General features: G+C 40.4%; 1 protein-coding gene across 9 annotated transcripts in view; it reads right to left on the bottom strand.

Annotated features, from left to right (window-relative positions):
• ncoa2 (nuclear receptor coactivator 2) overlaps positions 1-25,880 on the bottom strand; it is a 280,623-nt gene that overhangs the window by 104,190 nt on the left and 150,553 nt on the right. For all 9 annotated transcript variants that reach the window (XM_067980345.1, XM_067980351.1, XM_067980354.1 and 6 more), the window contains 2 exons: positions 15,467-15,574; positions 12,389-12,561 (listed from right to left, as the gene is read on the bottom strand). In XM_067980345.1, coding sequence (XP_067836446.1) covers positions 12,389-12,561; positions 15,467-15,555 — 262 coding nt within the window. In that variant the 5' untranslated portion in view covers positions 15,556-15,574. The remainder of the gene's footprint in view (positions 1-12,388; positions 12,562-15,466; positions 15,575-25,880) is intronic.

Here is a 25,880-nt window from a genome sequence, read left to right on the forward strand (position 1 = left end):
ATTCTTTTAAAAATGTCTTCTACTGAAATGTTAAGAAACATCCTCCACTTCTTTTAATCCCTCATTTCTTTGAATTTAAAGTTATAAATCTAGCTCCTGGTCTTTGGAATAACTGAATTCCAAATCACATTAAACTTGATCATTTTGTGGTCACTGTTCCCCAGGGTGCTACAACTTCCATTTCCTATATATCGCCTGGGTCATTTACAAATACCAGGTTAAGAAAAGCTCTGCCACTCGAAGCTTCCTGGATGTACTGGGTCATGAAGCAGTCATACACTACAAATCTGACTAAATCACCAGGGGGTTTCCCAGTTTATATTTGGTTGGTTGGTTGAAGTCTCCCATTGAAGTAACTTTCCTGCTGTCGCATACCCACATCTCGTCGTAGAGCAAATTGTCTTCCTTCTTGTGTTGCTCTGGTGGTCTGCAGCATACTGCTAGCGTTAGCTTGAATTTATTCACATTAGAGATTTCTCTCCATAGCCATTTTTTCCGTAGCTTACCCCTCCCACAGGATCAACTTCATTTACCTCCCAGTTGTCCCTGATGTACATGGCTACACCACCTCCTATTTTTGTCTATTCTGTCCTTCTGTACACTATACCTCAATGTTAAATTAACTTCCATCCTCTGGGCTTAGCCATGTTTCTGATATTCCCTCCACATCGTATTCCCTATTGCCACAATAACTTCCAGTCCTAGCATCTTATTTCTGATGCCTCTAGTGTTCATGTATAATCATCTCAATGTAGAATTGCCTCAGTTCGTGTATCGTGTGTCACATGCATGTCTCTCTGGGGCATTGTGCTCATACTCACCTATTGACTACATTATACCATACATCCATCCCATCTGGGACCTGATTACCTCCCTGCCCTCTACCATCTATACAGTCTAAATGATTTTCAATTGCTGCCTCAATATTCCTCTGAAGTTTCTCTGTTATTGTTTAATTTCAGTACAGCCACTCTATCCTGTGCCATTCCTTTTTATTCTGAAAACTTTCACAATTATTTGTCTATTAGTCCCCTTAGTTTTACTTCATTATCTCTGGTGTTCCCTTTTAGATTTAACTGGTGTACCATTTTAATTTTGTTTTCCTTTAGGTATTCGTCTTAATACTGGCTTACTTTGGTGGACCCTTTATTAGCAGTCTTTATTAACAGGTGCTACTTTATAGCTTAGCTTCTCTCTCCTGCCTCCCTTTTAACACCATTTCTTTTCGACTGCTGCCCCATCAAAAATTATTCCTGCCACGGCTGCCTTTTTATTAAACCAAACCAAGTTTGATGATGTTCTCTTTAGTTTACCTGGGCACTGAAATTACATGCCATTCTGAAGTTTTAGAGGTGCTCTCGTGGTGAAATATTTCAGCATTTTTCCACCAACGTGGACAACTGAAAGTACCCCATAAATAAAACTATCTTGAAGATAAAACACAAAGACTGCCTGCCTTAGAGTGTATACCTTCCTTTTGAATACTTTTATGCACAGCTTTGAAGGATTGCAAATATTTTGAAACCCAAAAAATTTTTAAAATTAGGCCTGAACAACTTAAACCCACTCAGCCTGCACACTTTAACTGAAGTCAAAAACAAATCGATGAACTGAACTTAGAGGTAGTCTATGGTGGACAGCATGGCAAGAAACAAAGTTATTCTGCCACTTTTGCGTCAATACAGAGCAGAACTCACTTTGCATCTACACCAATGAAGCATTATAAAAAGGTCAGTATCTGACATTTAAGCACAGTAAAGTGAGATGTGAAAGCATTTCTAGTATATAATCTCACGCTGAGTTCACACAACATGAAGTATAAATCCGGCCTGCTGCAAGCTGCATTTTATAAGTTCCCAGGCTGTCCACTGGACTGCCCAGGGACTTTTTGGTTTCAATCTATTAAAATAAGAAAGCAGATGCTTCAACTCAACTCTTGTAACATTAAAAATTAGGCACCCATGAAGTGCAGCTCTGTTCATTCATCCAAGCACACATGCTCAGAGCTTTGATGTTGCTAATTTCAGTGTGAAGTGCAGTTGCCAGTATAACTCGGGTCTGCCAACTGAGCAATACACTCAAATACCAACCTCAGGTTAGCTGTAACAGAACTACAACCTTGACTGTCTGCTGCAAGCACGTACACGATACTTCAATACTACAAAACATTAATACATTACTTTTCTTTTTCAGAACCCTCAATAATAGTTGGTAGAATAAATTTATATTCTCTCCCACCGTTCACCAAACTCCCACCAACGTGATGGGCAGGCAACCTGCATTCCAGGGGCCTGGAATATTATTTTTGAGCTCTTTGCTAGAAGATGCACGATCTGCACCTGACTTCTGCTCAATCGCTTCCCAAAAGCACAGCCGGGAGTGGCAACACACTAATGAATCTCCAGCATCAACCAGCACCTCGCAGAGCTCAGCCCTGCCTTAGTGGTAGCACTCTTGCATCGGAGTCAGATAATCGGGGATTCAAACCCACTCCAGAAACTTGAGCACATAATCTAGGCTGAAAATCGAGTGCAGTATTATGGGAGCGTTGGAGGTGCTGTCTTTTGGATGAGATGTTAACCACAGCCCCGTCTGCCCTTTCGGGTGGATGGCACTATTCAAACCAGACCAGGGCAGTTCTTCTGGTGTTTTGGCCAACACTTATCCCTCAACCATCACTTAAAAAAAAAACCAGATTATCTGGTCATTTATCTCATTGCTGTTTGTGGTTCTTGCTGTGTGCAAATTGGCTGCTGTATTTCCTTACATTACAACAGTGTCAACATTTCAAAAGTACTTCAATGACTGTAAAGCACTTCGGGACATCAGGAGGTGAAAAGCGCTTTATAAATGCAAGTTTGATCTTTCTTTTACTCTGGATCACAGAACATGCTGCGCTATTGTGTCAGCAATGTAACAATATTGTTAAACAATTACTGCTTGTAAGCAATAATTGGAAATATTAACCTTTAAACACCTGTTCCAGGAAAATTTCTGCATTTTAAATAAGGGTTATTGAAGCCCAGGTTTCCTTTAAAATTAGTTTTAAAACTTAACCTTTTCATCTTGTGGCACACATAAGAGACTTTTATCTTTAAGCGCTTGTATATTTGTACTTCTTTAGCTCATGGTGCAGTTGACGAATGTCTGTATGCTAGCTTCCCATGATTACAATGGAACAACCCACCCTTTATCCTGACCCCAAAATTTCAGCAAGTCTATGATACCGACTCGATAAGGCAATCAAGTTTGTTTGCACTATGGACTGCAGAATATCCTGCCTTCTTCTGTTGGATGCACTAATATAGTGTAAAAGCACCTTTAAAAAAGTATAGGTGGCACAGTATGTTGGGCACATTGGGTCAGAAATCACTTGTGAAGTAATGGACAGCTCAACAGTACTCGCCGTTGTTAGTGGCGAAATGTAGGAGCAAATGCGCAGTGAAACGAGGAAATCCAGAACTTGCTCCTACTAGTTAGCTGTCATATTGCCAGCGTCGAATTAAAGGCATATCGCCGGCTGGAATCAGAGAAATCAATGAAAAAATGCAAACTTGCTTATCTGCCCAGCTGGAAAGTAACTAATTACGCCACAAAACAGGTACGCTTAAAAATACAGGTCAAAACTAAGTTTTAACAGTGTAGTAAGTCTTAATGACTGCCAAACTAAAAAACTGACTTTAAAAATGTGGAGTCTCATTGCTCCTTATTTTAATAGTTTTGGGCCATTAAAGATAAATTTAAAAATTAAAAATACTTTTCCCTTGTCTTTTATTTAATTCAATTCTTTTTTATCCTTTTTTTCCCCTCACTGTCTAACTGTTTTTACATTGATTTTAATGTTGTATCTTTCACTTCCTGGTTTAACACTCTGAGCCCGCAGAGACATTGAATGCAGCTTGTCAAAAATGCTGCGATCTGATAGAAGCGATCTCTCCCCTCGACCACTCACTTCTCCCAGGGTCCTAGCTTCGCTTGAACTGACGCTGGGCTCTTCTCCACTTCCTATTTGAGGAAGTGGACGATGAAAAGACCGCGGTAAGTTAGTGGGTTAGTATAAATCTATGGAGTGGCGACGAGTGTTGGTTCACCACTCCAAGCAATTTGACCACTGTCCTTTCACCACAATATACAACAGGAGATAAACAGACACTGTGAGTTTATTTTATTTTTTGCCCACTTTAAAAACTGCAGTTTCAAATTTACCAGTTTCCAATTTAAAGTCAAAATTACTTCAGTTATTTTGAAATGTATCGAAAAGTATCAGAAAAGTATGGATCCCACATTTTTAGATGTCTCAAATCCTGTACATTTCAAAAACGTCTCCTTTCGTTTCACTGTAAAAGTAACAAAAATGCGAAATAAGTGGTCACATTAGTTATGCTGCTGGTTAAAGGTCAATGAAAATTTACATAATCAAATTCACATGGAGCTTAAGAATTCTCTATAGATGAGTGGGTACTGTCCTTCTACAGATATTTTGATCTATGCTTCTAACTCTAAATACAGGTCAGAAGAGAACTATTTAAGAGTCAGATCAAAACCACTTAACCAGTCAAAATAGTAAAAGATTTGATGACATCATATAAAGCAGCACTTGTAAATGAACTATAAGAGTCTTCAGACATTGCTAAATTTCATGCAACTCAAACTCAACTAAACTGGACTATAAAACAAATTAAAGGAAAAAAGTAGGTATAATTGCTGGAATTGCATTTTCACACAAGGTCTGTATCCATGTATGCAAAGAACCTGCATTATAAAAGTTGGACACTTTATGGAAAAATCAACTTATAAAATGATATTTGCACTACTATATTAAACATTTTGTAGATATCAGGTCTTAAATGTAACAAAAACTAACAAAATGTTAGTGTTTTGAGTTTTGCTAGTCAGCATTCTAACAGCAGTACAAGGATCAGTTCGGGATTAATTCTTTCAAGCCAAACTCACCAATTGCATTCAATGGTTAAATCTAGTTGCCAAGGAAGGCCCATCTGATGGACAAAGATAGGATCAAGAAATACACAGAGAATAAATGTCAATATCTTGTTCATGAAACCCACCTCCTGCTCCCTTGACCCCATTCCCCCATAACTGCTAATGACCCAACTTCCTTTCCTGACTTCCATGTTACATGACATTGTAAATTGTATCTCCCCTCAGGTACTGTCCCCTTACCTTTTAAAACATTCGTCGTCTCCCTCTTCAAAAAAAACCCACCTTCGACCTCTTGGTTCTTGCAACCTACCAGCAATCTCCAACCTCCTTCCTCGCCAAAGTCCTGAAGATGTTGTTGCCTCCCAAATCCATGCCCAACTTTCTCACAACTCCACGTTTGAAACTCTCCAGTCAGGTTTCCACCCCTGCTACAGTAGTGAAACAGCCTTAATCAAAGTTGCAAACGACACTGTCTTTGACTGTGGTGCAATATCCTTCCTCATACTTCTCCACCCCTCTGCAGCCTTTGGCACAATCAACGGCACCATTCCACTCCAACGCCTCGCCTCCACTGTGCAACTTAGTGGGATTGTCTTGCTTGTTTCCACCTATCCAATTGTGCACCTCCAGCAATGGCTTCCCTTCCTGCCCCTGCACAGTTACCTCTCGAGTCCTCCAAGCATATATTCTTGGCTTCCTCCTCTTACTCACCTACATGCTGCCGTTTGGTGAAGACAACAGAGTCAGATTCCACGTGCACGCTGACAACACCCAGCTCTACCTCTCCACAACCCCTCTCGACCTCTCCACTGCCTCTGTGTTGTCAGAGTGCTTGTCTAACATCCAGTCCTAGATGAGCCGCAAATTCCTCCAGTTAAACATCATGAAGACAAAAGCCATTGTCCTCACTACCTCTGTAACCTCTTCCAGTCCTACAACCTTCCGAGAACTCTGTGTTCCTTCAATTCTGACCTCTTGTGCACCCCACTCCCTTTGCCCCACAATTGGCAGTTGTGCCTTCAGCCATCTAGGCCCTACGCTCTGGAATTCCCTTCTCTGCCTCTCTAACTCCCTCTCCTCCTTTTAGATCCTCCTTAAAACCCACCTCTTTGACCAAGCTTTTAGTCACCCCTCCTAATATCTATTTCTTTGGTTTGGCATCCATTTTTGTCTGATCACTCTTCTGTGAAGCACCTTGGGACTTTTTTCTACATTAAAAAGGCACAATATAAATGCAAGTTGTAATTGTTGTTTATTTGTTCCTCAAGTTACCCATCAAATGGAATCGAAAGTTTACATTGTGGAATTGCTACTCATGCATTTTGATAAGATCAATTTGATTTTTGCTCTTTTGGAGAGAGTTGGAGGAACAAAGAGTTCTTGGAGGGTTGTTTTGCTGGAGAAGATTACAGAGATAGGGAGGGGCAAAACTATGAAGGGACTTCAAGGGTTAAGTTACGAGGAGAGATTACACAAATTGGGGTTGTATTCCCGAGTTTCGAAGGTTAAGGGGTGATCTGATCGAAGTTTATAAAGATACTAAGGGGAACAGACAGGGTGGATAGAGAGAAACTATTTCCGTTGGTTGGGGATTTTAGGAGTAGGGGGCACAGTCTAAAAATTAGAGCCAGACCTTTCAGGAGCGAGATTAGAAAACATTTCTACACACAAAGGGTGGTAGAAGTTTGGAACTCTCTTCCGCAAACGGCAATTGATACTAGCTCAATTGCTAAATTTAAATCTCGGATAGATAGCTTTTTGGCAACCAAAGGTATTAAGGGATATGGGCCAAAGGCAGGTATATGGAGTTAGATCACAGATCTGCCATGATCTTATCAAATGGCGGAGCATGCACGAGGGGCTGAATGGCCTACTCCTGTTCCTATGACTGAAGCACAAGGATAAGAATTTTAAATTTGAAGCACTGGAGGACCAGGAGCTAATGTAGATAAGCGATAAAGGAGTGATGGGTAAGTGTGTCTTGGTGCGAGATAGAATACAGGCAGCAGAGTTTTGGATGGGCTGAAATTTATGGAGGGTGGAAGATGGGAAGCCAGCCAGGAGAACATTGGGATGTTCTAGTCCGGAGGTGACAATAGCATGGATGAAGGTTTCAGCAGCAGAAGGGCTGAGGCAGGAGAAGAAAAGGGTGATGTTATGGAGGTGGAAGTAGATGGTCTTTGTGATGGAGAATATGGGATTGCAAGCTCAGCTCTGCGTCAAATAGAACACTGAGTTTGCAAACAGTCTAGTTCAGCAGGAGTCAGTGGCCAGAGAGGGGGATGGAATCGGTGGCCAGTCTCCTGCTTCTCCCCCTCCTTGATGGCTTCTTTTGCATTCAACTAACGAAGAAGGGAAATCAAATAGGTTTCTCTCCTGACTGAACCAGGCTGTCAGACATCACAGGATCTCAGATAATAGTTAAGCTTCCCAGAAGCTGTCTCCATGATAAGACTTGAACTTTGGCAGCTTCCTGAGTTGTGAACAGCTAACAAGAAATGTATGCAAATGTACCTACTCAAAAATCCAATACCTATTGCCTATCGCTGCTTGATCAATCCAATTGTCACAGCCCCTTTGAAATTTATGAACAAAACAAGCAGGTAAACAAGGATGTAATTTTAAGGCAATTACATATTATTGATACCTGCAAGGGTCATATCGACTGGACTGGGTTATTTACATTTAAGTGAATCCTGTTTTAACCCCAAAAGTACCACGGAAAAGAAATACAAAAATTGGTATAAGAACTGCATTTTGTCATGTACCAGACATCCCATAAATCACTACCCACTGACTGCCCTGGATTAACCCTATATTACATACCACCAAAAGGCCTCTGCTTCACCAACCTCTGGGCAGCCTCAGATGCCTTTTATGCATCAGACAAGAAATCAGGGCTTGGCCTCCAACTGCCACAAAGACCTTGGTTTACCAAACATTCCATTCAGACTGTACCCAGACCTGTGACCACCATTTCATAAAGGACTATTTTCTATGTTTCTGTGAGAGCGGGAATATGGTATTGAGATAGAGGATCAGCCATGATCATATTGAATGGCGGAGCAGGTTCAAAGGGCCGAATGGCCTACTCCTGCTCCTATTTTCTATGTTTTTATGACTAATTTAGACATGTTTTGTTTTTTCTGCATCTTTTTCATTCAACCTAAAACTACGACCCGAGTGTCCATTCACGTATCCCTCCTGACTGCGCCTCACCACATTGGAGCTGCTCTATCTAGACTTCACTGCTCTCAGTTCTGATCTCCATCAGCCTCTGCCACTCACACGACCCACTCCACCTCTCGTTTGTGTTCTCCGACCCCAATGCCACTTGACACTACTCCGCCAACTTTCTCTCCTACCACCATTCTGAGGCTCGAAATCCTCCTGAACATGCTCATGACTTCCTTTAGCTCCAAATGAAGCATCCTCTATGAAGTCCACCACGGCACCTGGTACTGCCTCTCCCAAATCATTCCCCTCCCAGTGAACATCCTGCAGTTCGCTCATCAGAGATTTATCTCTCTAACTTCCTTCCCATGCCCACCCTCCACAAGACTTCTCTAGTGAGCTCCCAACCTTTGGCCTGCTCAGAGTCTCCCTTCAAAATATTTTCACACGCCCCCATCGACAACCTCATTCTGGATGACTCCATGCCATGGACACGGGCCCAACTGAAAATTAGTGTATGTACAATGACGGCTTCCAACTTATCAAAGTCTATATGTGACAGTAACGAGTACGTCAATAGCCAGTCCCACCTACTCTGGCCAAAACTCCAAATACCATCGCATATCGAATTTCCCTCTCCTCTCCAAGGTCCTTGACACCACTCAGCTCCATGCTCACATCTCAAAAAACTGCCGTTTCAAATCCCTTCTGCCCTGCCCATGCCACCAAGACTGTCCTATTCAAAGTCACCAATGGCCTTCTTGCAACCACTGCATGTTACTCTTCCTCATCTTTCTCAAACCATCAAAGATATTCAACAACTCCATCTTCCTGTATGATCCATCTTAGGGGTACTGCCCTCATCGGTTCGAATTTCACATCTCCTGCAATGAATTCTCCTCCTGCCTCCAACATGATCATCGCCGACTTATTACACTGTTCCATCTATGGCTCCCTCCTTTTCTTCATTTGCATGCTGTCCCTCGAGACATCTGTAGGCACGAGGTCAGCTTCCATGACATCAACCAGCTTTCTCTCTCCAACACCTTGTTAGATTCCACAACCAACTGTTTTGTCAGATTGCCTGACATCAAGTCAGATTAGCCAGAACTTGCTTCAACTGACTAGCGGGAAAACCAAATAATTTCTTCATTTCCAGCCAAAAGCTTGGCATCCTTTTCCTCCCTTCCCAGCTGCTCACTTAGGCAGACATTGCTCACCTTGGTGTCCTATTTAACCCTTAACTGGTTTTAGTGATGGATAGGATATGGCATTCAAAGTTCACTTACATTCATCTCTGCAACATTGCCAACCTCCACCTCTATTCGCACTGTCGTTGAAACCCTTATCCACAATTTTGTTAGCTCAAGATATGACTTCTCCAATGCTCTTCTCACTGGCCTACTTATCTTCCTCCTACAAAAAACTCCAATTTGTTCAAAACTCGGCCACCTCCATCCTGCCCACATTAAATCACACTTGCTCATCACTCCCGTCTTCACTGATCTCCATTGGCTCCCTGTGCCCTAAAGCAGCAGCTTTCAAATTCCTCCATGCCTAACACTGCAACCTCCTTCAGCCCATTGTCCCAGCCAGTGCCCTAGTCTTCTGACTGTGGCCTCCCAGTATTCTGCAATCAGTGGCAGAACTTTTAGCTGCCTTAATTCCACCTTCAAACTCCTTCTCTAAACCTCTTCACTGTACTACTTTTCTCACCATCTTTAAAAGACCCCTAAATATCTCCAACTGTGCATTCTCTCCTAATTCTACTATTACTCTCCTATGTGAAGCAACCTGGGAAGTTGCTACACAAATGCAAATAACTGTTTATTATTAAGGACATTAAGTTCTATCCTTACCAAGTCTGTCTGATCCTCCAGTTTCTGGACGCTAAGACAATTTGAACTCTGATGATAATTCTGCCCCCTCACCAAGGTAAGTGCCTATGAATTTATCCTCAACCTCTTACTCTAAATCCATCTTTCCTTCTCCTTGAAAATTTGCAGCTGTCTTATCCCTAAACAGGTGATTCTTTTTGTGCTTCAAACTACATTATGGAAAATGCTGCTAACTTTGAAATAAACACCATGAAAATTCTGTGCTACTCCATGATTTTTGGCATGTCTGTTCCACGAGTGTACTCATTGCCTATGTCAAGAACCTCAAAATCTGCTCGTTGACCATTTAATAGATCACCTGCTACCACCTTGGACATCTCAAGGGCCTTTGAGAAGCTCTGCCCTCTCTCCACGCTGTCCCTTCTTCACATAAAAGGCAAGTGTCCCTCAAACTTGTCCCTCTAGTATTTCAACTCATCCAGCTACATTTTGAACTACCTTATTGTCTTCAATTTCACCATCTTACATGGTAGATCATTCCAGATTTTTATTACGTTTTGAGTAAAAAATTGTTCCAAGATATGACCTCTTCTACTGGTCTGACTGATCGTAAAGTAATATTCTGAATTCAGCTCATCTATGCTATTCACTTTATATTATTTAATGAGGTCACCCTTCAACCTTCTTTCTAGGTTGAAGAGCTTAAGTGCTTGTAATCTTTCCTTGTAATCCATCAATCCTTACACTTGGGATTATTCTTGTTGCTCGTTTCTGCACCCTTTTCAAATCTTGTGTGTTCCTTTTGAAGTGTGGTAACCAAAATTGCACCATGACCTCCTCCGTTCATCATCCAACTCTATTGTTGATGATTCCGTTCTACATCCATCAACTACCTTCACACAACCTGCAATCTTCTTAGCACTACGACAGAATTAGTACTTTTGATCTCTCATGCCTTTCAATTGATCAATGAAAATCTCTTTTAAAAAAAAACTCTTCGAAGTTACAATTTCTTCATGTATCTCACAAGCCTCAAAGCCACCTCTCAATTTGATAGCCACATGTTCTCCCTTTAGTCCTTCTTCAACTACGGACGTTCTTGGCCTATCTCCACTTACCTCAAGTGGAACTCCCACAATTCCTCTATCACTAAAGCTGCTTCTGACAAGCTCAGTTTATTTTTTTCACAACAAACACTTTCTCTCAACAACCCTTAACGCTTTGAAGCCAAGTTCATCCAAGACTTGATGCTGCTCATATATCAAGGGAGACAATTCAACAAATCTCTTACACCCTGGACATAGATACAAGAAAGAGACAGTCATTTGCTAGGCAATTGTTCCCTTATCTTTATCCTTCAACTTCCATCTTTCCCAATCCTCAACCTCCCTCCCATAGGAACACTGCAACCTTTCTTGTCCTTTTTCTATTTTATCACTACAACTATGATTGGTGCCCCTCTAAACATCCTTGTCTTGTTCCAAAGCTCCAAATATACCATCTTACAAACTCCTTCCTATACCCTCACAACGTTGAAATCAAAGCTCATCTCTCCTGTTCAACCTTATTCTTTGCCAATACTTCAAAACTGTAGAACTCCTTACCTCCGGCATTCTTTCCTTCCTCCTGCAATGTTCAGGCCATTAAAAAGCTTGGTGTCATCTATCCACTTACTGCCCAATTTACCTTGTCTTCTTTTTTACTTTTTCCAACCTTAGAACCTTGGTCTGGGCCTTGGCCCTTCACCTTGATTTCTCAATAATAAAAATGGATGTCTCATTCCGATGTGAGGCAATTTAAATTTCTCCCATGAACACTTACCACAGTTTTCATCTAGAGAACTAATTTCAAACTCCAGAGTAGAGAATGCTATAAACTGTGTTTGCATTTTAGTTTAAAGATATGAAATTGTTTAATTTTGTCTTTAGCTGCAGTAAAACATTAGATTCAATAAAGTTTCCAGGAATGCTATTTGTAATGCACAAGAAGATTACAACAGTGTAACTGGAATAAGTAGCAATAAATTCTTAAAAACAGTAAAATAAAGTTATACAGCAATTTCTCTTTTTAGTCAATATGAATTCACTTCTTGCACAAAGTGAAATGCTACCTGTTAATGGGATGGGGAAGAAATGATGACTTCCACTGCTGCAGCCTGAAGCAAGTTACATACTTTGATTATGTAATAATTAAAGCCAATGATTCTTTTAGGGGTCCGCCAGAACTCACTCTCATTGCAAAGTCATAATACATCAATGTAAGTTGATCAAGATCGGTGAGTATGCCCATTAGGAACAAGACATCAGATATTGGGAACTGCAATCATTGAGTTTTGGCCATCACAACTTAATTAGTACAGTTGACCACAACACATCATCAGTATCTTACATTCATTATTTTAAAACTAGGTTCACTGTATGCATTAAGCAACTTACCCTGCTCTTTTATATGACGAATTCGTTTCACAGTTTCTTTTAAGATTGCACATTTGTCTGGTTTTACGTTGAAGTTATCAATGTCATTAAAATTAGCAAATATCAGCTCAGCAAGTTCTTCAATATATTTATTTTCTTGCTCACGATGACGTTTCTCAGTGCTACGTTTAGGGCTGTTGAAACAAAAGCAGCAACATTAAGTGCTGGGAATACAGAAAACTTTATTGCCCTACTGGTTTTGTCATATGCAAGCAGTTAAATTGGTGGCCTTGTGCAATACCATCCAAAAATACAAGGCGTAATCAAAGGGATAACTGCATTGTTCTCAGAGCAGACTTATACTGTACGCAATTTGAAATAGCAAATAGGAATAAACTGAATGTATTCTGTTTTCCACCATTAATATGATTTTCAGAACAGCAAGAGTCAGAAACTGTTTTCGAAAAGTCTGAAGCAGGTGTAGCTCGAAATTCATTCTCTGCAGCACAAGCAAATCCAGCACTGGACAAGAAAAAAAAACAGCCATCATCAGCTGAACAGCCCAAATCTTTTCAGTGGTCACCAAACTATTATAGAAAAAGGTGTAGGCCATTCAGCCCCTCAAGACTGTTCTGCCATTCAATTAGATCAAGGCTAATATGTACCTCAACTCCATTTATCTGTTTTTGACCATATCCTTTGATACCCTTACCTAATAAAAATCCTGTTGATCTTAGTCTTGAAAATTTCAACTGACCCAGCATCCACAGTGAGAAAAAGTACTTCCTGATTTCATTCCTGAAAGGCCTAACTCTAAATTTAAGATTGTAAACGGACAGGTCAGGAGTTTCCTGCTTTGTCCCTCCCTCCTGTCTTAAATAATGGAATGACATTTGAAATTTTCAAATCCATGAGCACAATTTTCAAATCTAGAGAGCTTTGGAAAATTATGACAAACGCAGCTGCAATTTTCCCGCTGTATCTTTTAATACCCTAAGGTGGAAACAGTCAGGTCTTGGAGATTTGTCTACCTTAAATCTCATTATTTTCACTATTACCATTTTGTTTACATATTAAATCCACCAAGTTCCTCCCCATGACTTATTTTTAGGTTCCCCTGTACTGCTGGAATTTTGTCCTCTCCCTCTGTGAAAACTGATAAAAAGTATTCGTTTAGCAAGTCTGCCATTTCCTGATCATCCATTATAGTCTCACCTACATCAGTCTTCACCATGATCTTTCTCAATATATTTCGAAAAACTTTTACTGTTAGCTTTGATAACTTTTGCAAGTTTTTGTTCATATGCCCTTTTTGCACCTTGTTACTTTTTTTGTATTCCTTTGTTGTTGTTTTTTTTTAAAATAGCAATCCCAGTCTGCTGGATTTACACTTTTCCTTGCATTTGTGTACGCCTTTTCTTTTACCATAATGCTTTCTCTTACCTTGTTTGTTGACCATGGCTGCTTAACTGCACACATAGAGCTTTTATCTTTTAGGGGTATGTACTGGTTATGTATTGCACCAAATACTTCTTTAAATACTTCCCACTGTTTCTCTGTAGGTTTACCTATTAACAGCTCAGCCCAATTTACTGTGGTCAATTCATTTCTCATCCCCTTAAAGTTTGCCTTACTTAAATTTAAAATCTTGGTTGATGACTCTTACTTCTCCCTCTGAAACCCAATATCAAATTCAACCACATTATGGTCCCTTTTCGCAAAATGTTCTCTTAGTCAAATTGTTAACTAATTCTAGTTTGTTACTCATCACTGAATCTAGAATGGCCTTATCCCGTCTGTTCTAAAACATATTGTTCCAGAAAACTGTCCCAAATACATTCCAGAAATCCACTGTCGTTACTACGTGAGCTATTCTGCTTCTCCCAGTCCATATGAAAATTAGAATCTCCTATAATTACATTGTTTCTGCTACATGCCTCCCTAATCTCTATTTATACATTCCCCAATACATCACTACTGTCTTGAAGTCTGTAGACAACTCCTACCAGAATCTTGCATCCTTTACCGTTCCTGAGTTCACCCATAATGTTTCCACTGCCTGTTCATCCTTACTGTGTCCTTTCTTTCCACTACTGTGATTGTGTCTTTTATCGATATTGTTACTCCTCCTCCTTACTCAATTTCCCTGTCCATTCTTAAGATCCTATAGCCTGGAATATTTAACTCCCAATCAGGCACAGCTTGTAGCCAGGTCTCTGTAATGGCTACTACACCATATCCTTCAAGCTGAATTTGTGCTTCTAACTCATTTGTTTTATTTCTTATGCTACGTGCATTTGTGTAACCATATGCCCTGATGGTGTATGTCTCACACTTTGAGTTGCTCATGTTCGGCATGTTGCTATACAAGCAACTTAATATGTTTTTATTTTTCGTCACTCCTGCTTTATTTATGCAGCTATTTTACCCATTCTTTCTGGTAAAGTGTTGCCATCGCTGCGATGGTCTATCGAAGGGCTTTTACAATTTAGAAAAAGGGCAACCCAATTGCACAGCTGGCTAAGTAAATAAGTAACTGAGTCATACATATAGGGAGGTCTCAGGCTACTGAGTTAGTGGATTTCAGCAAGGGTTATATGTGGTTTCAGTGTGCTCAAGTTCGGGAGGAAAAGGTATGAGAGAAGGAAAGAGAAAATAAAACTTCAACCGTGGTATCTGCGCCTGATTAGAATCTAGTAGCCATTACTAGAAAACGTGTATATGTAGACATTGGGCAAGGGCAGAATTAGACTGCAGGGTGTAAAGGGGATGAAGAAAATAAAAGGTCAACTGGGGTGCCATCATGCACCCTAAATCCAGTTCCAGACCTTGGAACAGATCATATTCTCATTTTCTTAGGTGCATACTGAATGGGGACTGAAGAGTGAAAAAAAAAACCAAGGAAGAGAAAAACAAAATCTTGTTTTATTGAAGTGAACGTAGCCGAAAGCTACACATTTACCAAATTATGGTGAACATAGCTTAAGAAAAGGAACTATAAAATATGAACTTGATATATTGTGACATAACCGCCACCTTAAAAAAAATACCACCGAACACACTCCAGAATTTATTAATTCCCTTAATTGTGCATCTTACCTTGGTCGTGGGTGGTCACATGGTGATTCTTTACGTTTTCTTGAGTCTAATCTGGCAGGGTCAGAGGAATTTTCACCCATTCCACTCATCTTGTGGACATATAAGCAGCTGGTGAAGTTAAGAGAGATGTTTCAATTAGTACTTTGTAAAAAGTACTCAACTTTCTCAGTTGTAAGTATCTGATGCCTGGTAGTTTCTACACAAGTTTCTATGATCACCTGGCTTGGCCTTAGTACTACTGCTACTTTAGAAGGTAAAGTAGACTAGTCTTAACCAAGGACCACTTCAGTCATTCCAAGTGTTGGACAAAACATACATAAATTATATATAGGGTCCCACCCCTGGTCATATAAGTACTGATAAGTCTGATCATAAATCTAGGCCCGAAACAGTCCAGCAAAAGCAGAAAACCTAACAGTAAATACACTGTTACCAGTCATTATCCACATACAATTTCACTCCTCACCTCCTACCCCAAGCAAAGATGGTCACATCTTCGGCAGATCATTGAGCCTCTTGCTCAATATTTAGCTTTCGGTATAAAAACAAGATTGAATTAGTTCTTCCTTTATTACTTCAGTTACGTGGGTAGACTGGGGTTGTTCTCCTTAGAACAGGGAAGGTTGAGGGGAGATTTGATAGAGGTGTACAAAATCATGAAGGGTCTAGACAAAGTAGAGAGAGAGAAGCTGTTCCCATTAGCGGAAGGGTCGAGAATCAGAGGACACAGATTTAAGAACCAAAAACGACATGAGAAAAACTTTTTTAAAAAAACGCAGCGAGTGGTTATGATCTGGAATACACTGCCTGAAAGGGTGGAGGAGGCAGATTTAATCGTGGCTTTCAAAAGGGAACTGGATAAGTGCTTGAAGGGAAAAAAAATCTGCAGGGCTACGGGGAAAGGGTGGGGGAGTGGGACTAGCTGGATTGCTCTTGCAGAGAGCCGGCATATGCTCCACGGGCTGAATGGCCTCCTTCTGTGCTGTATCCATTCTATGATTCCATACTGCTCAATAATTAATTTAGATCTTCAGAAAAATGGCTGTGATGCAAAAGCTTTTGCCTTTTAAAGATGAAGATTTCAAATTCTCTTGTATCCAGTAAGCCAGAGAATGCATTCCTGAGACCAGACTTTTGTGCTTCAAATTATTCAAGAGCTAAACTGTTCATACATGAGGTTTCAAATAGAAAGACTGAATATCAAACAAAGCCAGTATAAACAGCTAACCATATTAAAGCTGCAGGTTAATATACGCACAATATAGTTTAGCCAAAACTACACTGTAATGTTATACTGCATGCAACTAACCATGCACTAATCCTTCACTGTGATTTAACACATTATTACCATAACTTTTCAAGTATAGCATAAAATTACACTGTGTAGAAATGTGTGTATTTTGATATGCATGTTAGTACTGTAGTGAAGCAAAAAGCAGAGATTTAACATCTGCACACCAATACTGGCCATATTTCAATGGAAGTTACCTTAGGTCAGTTAAAAGACAGTTGCTCTACAAGGAACAGAGTCAAGAATTCCAGTGATCTAACTCAATGTGTAGAACACAAAGTGATTTCAATAATTGATCATAGTGAAGTGATGGCAGTTCTGATCACTGCACTGCATTTTCCATGTGACGGCTTGGACTGCAAGTGTTGGCAGGCTATTTGACCAAGGGAAGTTTCATCGCCAAGCCCAACCACGTACTCACCCCTCACTCAAGTGGCTCAGTGGTACTACTCTATTGAGCTAGACAGTCATGGTTTCAAGCCCCACTCCAGAGACTTCAGCAGTTGAGACTTAATCTCAGCTAATACTCCAGTGAAGGGCTGAATGACTGCTGCATTGTTAGAGGTGCCGACTTTCAAATGAGATGTTAAACCCGACTGCCCTCTCAGGGGATCATTAAAGATACAATAGTCGAAGAGCAGGAAATTCTCCAGGTCAACATTTACCCCTCAACCAACATTACTAAAATAACCTAATACTATCCCAGCTGAGAGATCAGCTAACTCAACATGGATCAGTTGTGTAACCTAGAACCTTGTGCTCTGGATGGCTGTTACATGATGCCTTTAAAATTATGGGTACAGGTTCCAGTGGCCCCAAGGTGTGCACCTGCCCATTGGTTTGCTTCTGTTAGTTAACCACAAATTCAACTGTGAAGATGTGAGGATTACAAGACAGTTGTAGAAGTTAGTTTGCAGATTTTGTCCACTACATTAATTAGGTGACCAGCCATACTAGTAGCTCAGGAAAGAAGTCCAAGTTGTAGGATAACTTAAGCGTTTATCAATATGAATCATGTCAGACATGACTCATTCAATTACTTATTTCATTATTTAAAGCCACATTTTTTGACCATTAGATCCTTTCACAAAATTCACATGGTGGCAATGTTGGGAGTATTAATACATTTACTTTACAAGTAGGACATAAGCACCACATAAGTAACCAATCTCAGCAAGGCAGGCTTTCCAGGAGGAAGAAAAGTGTTAGTTGCGTGTGAGAAAGCAAAAGGTTGCATAATCGATTAAATATGGCACTCTTAAGATAACTGAATAAAAAAGTATTGTGGGCTTATAGCTATACTGCCTGATGGGTTTGCTAACTATTTCATTCTGTACAAACCTAAGTGTGTTGTTGCTGCTTTTAATATTGCCTCCTGATCTTAATGATTCTCTGCCTTCAACTGTCTAGTTTTGACTTGCGTTGATACCCAAGTAAGCTATGATATCTCAAGTGCAAGCTAACAGGTCAAATGTGCGCAATATGGTTTTCTAGAGCTTCTTTGAAGCCTCTCCTGGGGAAATATGATTTGAGAATGTGTGTGCCATGAATTGGAAAGGATTTGATAGGAAACACAAGGGACTACGGTCATCTTCCAGATCTCAAAGCTAGTAGAACCATGTGACAGATGTTCTCCTGGGCAGATGAAGTATCCATTTAAGAAATCTGATTTTTTTTTGTTTATGTACTTTTTCGTTAGAATCAGATCTTTTGTATTGGCTTGGTTGGTGCATATTGCAGATTTAAGAAAATCTTTTGAATCTAAAAGTCAGAACCATGATATCGAAGACAGATAGGTCAGATTTTTGTACTGTGTGGCCACTGAAGAATCTTCTTACAGTTGTCTGTAGACATTGCTAATCTTAGGAATAGTTTCTGAAAATCAATTTCTAGTTCAGGTCATTGCTGTTAATATCACAATCAAACTTTTTGATGTGTACTTTAAACACGGTGGACTATCTTTATACTCCATGTATTTTTCACGGAGACTTTAAGTTTCGTTATGAATGAAGCAGAAATCCCATGTTGTCAGTAATGCAGCAAAACGTTGCTGACTTTTGAGCCACATCAATTCACTCTCAAAGTTTCAACAATAGAATATTGGACAAAAACATGTGGTGTTGGCTATTTTTGGATGCTGGCTTTTTCATGGAGTGGTTTTGATCAAGCAAGTTTATTATTGGCATACTAGAGTTGCAGAAGCCAGATGGACTGGAATTGTATGCGAGAGACTACTTTATTTTGAAAGTACCTCTATTAATAAATTATTGGTATACAGCTCACATTTGTAACATCTTTTAACAAATGACTGAAAAACTGCCAAACTTATTCACGACAGATTTAAAAGTACTTCAGGAGATGTTAGATGTTAACATGGGTTTGGGATGAAGCTTGGACATTACAAGGTATAAGTCTGAATGAAATTGAATGTAACAGGAGAAAAAGGCTGAAGAGGAACAGAGAGTAACAAAGTAAACATTTGGGAAGGGAAAGATGGTGCAGGGAGTAGAAAGGAGCATACACAGTTAGAAGAAGTACACTGAGCTAATGACCATCTCTGTTGTAATCCATCGCTCACATACTGATGGAGAAGTCCTCCATGCTAGCTTTCTGACAAAAATATTCAAAAGTAATTAATAAAATTTTCAATTGTTTGAATGAGTTTGAATGATGAAAGTGCTCCATTTAATTTTATGAAAATTTCCAATAAACAAAAATATTTCCCATATATTACAAGACTTCATTGCTTTTCTACTATCTCTACTTTTTGATTTTTGGGTGTTCCTCACACTGCTACTGTGCTCATCAAGTAGGAAAGGATGTGAAGGAGGATGTGTTGTCGAGCAAAAGTAAAAACCACTATATTATCACAGATAATAAGAGAAAGCATTGGTGTCCACACAGTCCACAAGACAGACACAAACTGCTCAAAAGATTTGACTCTAAGGACATTTTTCACAAGAACATTTTTATGCAAAGTACTGTGAATATTAATATGATCTAGTGTCTTAATGTCACTAGTCACATAACGCTAGTTCTGTATACACGTGTTTGGTGCTGCTTCCTGTCTCAATGCCCTGTCCTTCCTAAGTATGTGTAATGAATATATGTGCAAGCACACACAGTAATATTCACAGCGTCCTGCCACTTCGAAAAATTTGCAATCCATTTTTGTTCACTCCCACCAATACAATGGGGATGAATCTCTGCAGGCGTTCTTCCACTCACCTGCTGTAACTTTGGCGGCAGAGCCATAGAAACCTCAGAAATATGGCATAAATGACATTTTTCTGGGGCTTCTGCAGCTCTTCCTGCGAAGTTATGATGGATGAGTGGAAGAACCCTGCTGAAATTTACCCCATTGTCTGCTGATTGTGTGTACTGGTTTTCTTTGAGCTACCTTATTGATTGTCTTACTAAAATCAAAGTACAAGTATATTACATCTACATTCTCTAACAGCCACCTAGAGATGTCCAAAATTTTGGAGCTGGGTATTGGATACATGTGACAGTGAGCGGGCCACACATTATTACACAAAGCTGTAAGATCCCCAAAAGTTAGCGCCCCCAACATTAAAAAAAAGTGAAGCCCCTCCCTTCCTCCTTTTACTCCCATCCCACCTCCCAAAGCCTGAAAATTTGAAAGCTTCAGCTCTTTAAAGTTTATGGGCTTGGAGTTCTAGAAAAGGTTAACTCGCTGTTTAGTCAAATTTGACCATCAGGAGCAGCCTTTTCCAATTCTTCAGGCCTAGGGACTTTAAAGCTATTGAAGTTGGGTTTGCACACATTGCATGGACAGGAACTGGTAGGGGCTCTGTGAGCCAGATCAAAGGAACTTTCAAGCCACATTCGGCCCTGCAGGGCGCTTCCTGGAGACCCCTGACCTAAAGCATTGTGTACAGTTTTAGAACTCTCACTATAAAAAGGTTGCACCTGAGCTGGAAAAATTATGGAAAAATGCTACTGAGAGGTTAGAGAATTAAACATGAGATTGACTCACGGATACAGGACTCTTCTCATTAGAAGAATGATTGAGGGGAGATAGAATTGAGGTATTCAAAATTGAAAGATATAGATCACTCAGGACTCTCTGCGTTGGCACAAGACAACAAAGCGAGGGGCAAAGGTTTACGCTAAGATGGCAGATTCAGACAGGCTGTAAGGAAACATTTACTGAAAGGGTATTTAGTTATTGGAACAGTTGACCAAGGGAGGCAGTAGAATCCCCTTATTTAAGATAGCGTTGTACCAAAAGTCAAGTACCTTGAAGAAAAACACATTATTGGATACAATCGATAAAGCAGGAAGACATACTGGATGGACCAGGGGTCTTTTCCAGCGTTGAGCTTTCCGTGTTGCTTGGATAGATCTGCGCAGAAAATCAGGAAATCAGAGGGACAGAACAATGGAGCAGATTATTGCCTTAATTCTGTCGTCCTCCTCCTCCTAACTTAATTTTTCCTCCCCTCACACAGTATCATCATAGTAGGTACAGCACAGAAGAAGGCCATTCGTCCCATCGTGCCTGTGTGGGGTCTTGAAAGAGCAATCCAATTAGTCCCATCCCCCTGCTCTTTCCCCATAGCCCTGTAAATTAATTCCCTTCAAAGTATTTATCCAATTCCCTTTTGAGAGTTACCACTGAATCTGCTTCCACCACCCTTTCAGACAGTGCATTCCAGATCATTACAACTCGCTGCATAAACAAACATTTCCTCATGTCACCTCTGGCTCTTTTGCCAATCACCTTAAATCTGTCTCCTCTGGTTACCAACGCTTCTGCTACTCGAAACAGCTTCTCCTTAATTTACTCTGTCAAAACCATTATTTTGAACATCTCTATCAAATCTCCCCTTAATCTTCTCCGTTCTAAGGAGAACAACCCCAGCTTCTCCAGTCTATCCACATAACTGAAGTCCCTCATCCCTGGCACCATTCTGGTAAATCTCTTCCGCACCCTCTCTAAGGCCTTGACATCCTTCCCAAAGTGTGGTGCCCAGAATTGAAAACAATACTCCAGCTGAGGCCTAACCAGTGTTTTATAAAGGTTTAACATAACTTCCTTACTGTCGCACTCTATGCCTCTATTAATAAAGCCCAGGATCCCGTATGATTTTTTTTTTAAAAACAGCCTTCTCAACTTGTCCTGCCACCTTCAAAGATTTGTGTATGTGCACCCCCAGCTCTCTGTTCCTGAACCCCCTTTAAAATTTTACCATTTAGTTTATATTGCCTCTTCTCATTCTGCCCACCAAAATGCATCACTTCACACTTCTCTGCATTAAATTTCATCTGCCATGTGTCTGCCCATTTCACCAGTCTATGTCCTTCTGAAGTGTGCTACTATCCTCCACATTGTTTACTACATTTCTGAGTTTCATGTCATCTACAAACTATGAAATTATACCCTCTATACCCAAGTCCAGGTCATTAATATATATCAAAAAGAGCAGTGGTCCTAATACAGACCCCTGGGGAACACCACTGTATACTTCCCTCCAGTCTGAAAAACAACCGGTCACCACTACTCTCTGCTTTCTGTCCCTTAGCCAATTTTGTATCCACGCTGCCACTGTCCCGTTAATCCCATGGGCTTTAATTTTGCTAACAAGTCTATTATGTGGTACTTTATCAAATGCCTTTTAAAACTCCATATACACAACATCAACCCTCTCTGTTACTTCATCAAAGAACTCAATCAAGTTAGTCAAACACAATTTGCCTTTAACAAATCCGTACTGGCTTTCATTTATTAGCCCATACTTTTCCAAGTGCCAATTAATATTTTCCCCGATTATTGTCTCAAAGTTTCCCCACCACCATTAGGCTGACTGGCCTATAATTGCCGGGTTTATCCCGCTCTCCTTTCTTGAACAGGGGTGTAACATTTGCAATCCTCCAGTCCTCTGGCACTGCCCCCACATCTAAGGAGGATTGAAAGATTATGGCTCTAGCCTCCGCAATTTCCACCCTTACTTCCCCCAGTAACATAGATTGCATCCCATCTGGACTGGGTGACTTTTCTACTTTAAGTACTGCCGATCTTTTACGTACCTCCTCTATCTATTTTTATCCTATCCAATATCACTATTACCTCTTCCTTTACTGCTACAATGGCAGCATTCTTTTCTCTAGTGAAGGCGGATATGAAGTATTCATTTAGTACCTCAACCATACCCTCTGCCTCCACAAGATGATCCCTTTTTTTGTCCCTAATCAGTCCCACCCTTCCTTTGACTACCCTTTTACTGTTTATATGTTAAAGACTTATGTTCCCTTTTATTATAAGCCGCTAATCTATTCTCATACACTCTCTTTGCCTGTTTTTCCATTTTTTAGATCTCCTCTGTACTTTGTATTCAGCCTGGTTCTCTACTGTATTATGAACCTTAAATTCATCATAAGCCTCCTTTTTCTGTTTCATTTTAATCTCTATATCTTTAGTCATCCAGGGAGCTCTTGCTTTGGATGCCCTTCCTTTTCCCCCTGGTAGGAATGGGTCTACTCTGTATTCAAACCAACTCCTTCTTGAAGGCCTCCCATTGTTCAATTACTGCCAATTTTTGATTCCAATCCAACTGGGCAAGATCTCTTTTTAATTCACTGAAATTAGCCATCCTTCAGTTGAGTATTTTCACATTTGACTGTTCCATAACCTTACCCATACCCATAGCTATTCTAAACCGGATATGATCACTGTTCCCCAAATGCTCCCCCACTGAAACATTATCCCCCCTTCCCACTGTTCCTTTCCTCATTAGGCTGGAAACACACTGTTCCAGAAAGCTCTCATGTACATATTTCAGGAATTCCTCCCCCTCTTTGTCCTTTACATTGTTATTGTCCCAGTCTATATTGGGATAATTGAAGTCTCCCATAATCTCTATAGTTCTTTCATCTTTCTGTAATTTGCCTGCAAATTTGCTCCTCTATTTCCTTCCCACTATTTGGTGGCCTATAGTATACACCCAGTAGTATAATAGCTCCTCTATTGTTCCTTAATTCTAACCAAATAGATTCTTTGACCCCTCAACTACATCATCCCTTTCCAGTGTTAGAATAGTTCCTTTGATCAATACTGCCACCCCCCCACCTTTCTTTCCTTCCCTATCTTTCCTGAACACCTTGTAGCCAGGAATATTAAGTACCCAATCTTCCCCTTCTTTGAGCCAGGTCTCTGTTATTGCCACTATATCATAGTCCCATTTGGTGACTTGAGCCTGCAACCTTATTTACCACGCTACATGCATTTACACACAAGCATTCCAAACTCATCTTAGTCGGCCTCGCATTTCCCCCATCTGATCCCTCCTATTTCTGAACTCTTCTTCACTCAAATGCTGTTTGTCCCTACTAATCCTCTGTGTACCTTGTTTCTCCTCTCTAATGTTTCATCCTGGTACCCATCAACTCCCGCACTAACTCCAGCCAACTACTTAGGTGGCACAAGGACAATCCAGTGACAAATTATTCACTGACATTATTTCTCTTCTGCTGCGAACTGTTTTGCTTTCCCTTGGTATCTCCTCACAGCAGCATGGTTAATATCAACAACTCAGCTGGGTGACATAAGGACACACCCACGTAACCACAAGAAGGCAATTGCTCCATTATACTTTCCTGCCTTTCAGAAGCACTTCTTTTGATAATGAAATAATTGGCACAGTGAAACCATCTTAAATTTAAAAAAGAACTTCTCCCAAGGCCAAGTGAATAAAGATATTCAAGAAGGGAGTGAGACAGAAAGCAGGCAACTGTAGACCAAATGTAAGGAATCTTACAACACCAGGTCAGTTGAGTCACACTGACGAAGGAGAAAGCCTCCGAAAGCTTGTGATTTTCAAATAAAACTGTTGGACTATAACCTGGTGTTGTAAGATTCCTTACATTTGTCAACTCCAGTCCATCACTGGCATCTCCACATCATAACTATAGACCAGTTAGCCTAACATCTGTCATTGGGAAAATGCTAGAATCTATTATAAAGGAAGTAGTAACAGAACATGGAGACTCATAATAAAACCATGTTGACTCTCCTTGATTGTATGAAGGGGAAATCATGTCTGACAAATTTATTAGAGTTCTTTGAGGAAGTAATGGGCAGGATGGATAAAGGGGAACCAATGGATGCAGTATATTTGGATTTCCAAAAGACATTCGATAAGGTGCCACATAAAAGATTGCTGCACAAGATAAGAGCTCATGGTGTTGGGGGTAATATACTGGCATGGATAGAGGATTGGCTAACTAACAGAAAATAAAGAGTAGGGATAAAAGGGTCATTTTCAAAATGGCAATCTGTAATTAGTGGGGTGCCGCAGGGCTCAGTGCTGGGGCCTCAACTATTTACAATATATATCAATGACTTGGATGAAGGAAGAGTGTCTTGTGGCCAAATTTGCTGATGATACAAAGATAGGTGGAAAAGCAAGTTGCGAGGAGGACACAAAGTGTCTGCAAAGGGATAATGACAGGCTAAGCGAATGGGCAAAAGTTTGGCAGATGGAATATAATATGGGAAAATGTGAAGTCATCCACTTTGGGAGGAAAAATAAAAAAGCAAAATATTATTTGAATGGAGAAATACTATGGTACAGAGGGATCTGGGTGTCCTCATACATGAAACACAAAAAGTCAACATACAGATGCAGCAGGTAACCCGGAAGGCAAACAGAATATTGGCCTTTATTTCTAGGGGGATGGAGTATAAAAACAGGGAAGTCATGCCACAACTGTACAGGGTGCTGGTGAGACCACACCTGGAGTAATGCGTACAGTTCTGGTGCCCTTATTTAAGGAAGGGCATACTTGCATTGGAGGCAGTTCAGAGAAGGTTCACTAGGTTGATTCCGGATATGGAAGGGTTGTCTTATGAGGAAAGATTGAACAGGTCGGGTCTATACTCATTGGAGTTTAGAAGAATGAGAGGACACTTTTTTGAAACATACAAGATTCTGAGCGGACTCGATAGGGTAGATGCTGAGAGGATGTTACCCCTCATGGGGGAATATAAAACTAGGGGACATAGTCTCAGAATAAGGGGTCGCCCGTTTAAGACGGAAATGAGGAGGAATTTCTTCTCCCAGAGGGTCGTGAATCTATGGAATTCTTTACCCCAAAAAG

This window comes from Heptranchias perlo, chromosome 3 (assembly GCF_035084215.1).
Source record: "Heptranchias perlo isolate sHepPer1 chromosome 3, sHepPer1.hap1, whole genome shotgun sequence".
Classification (NCBI taxonomy): domain Eukaryota; kingdom Metazoa; phylum Chordata; class Chondrichthyes; order Hexanchiformes; family Hexanchidae; genus Heptranchias; species Heptranchias perlo.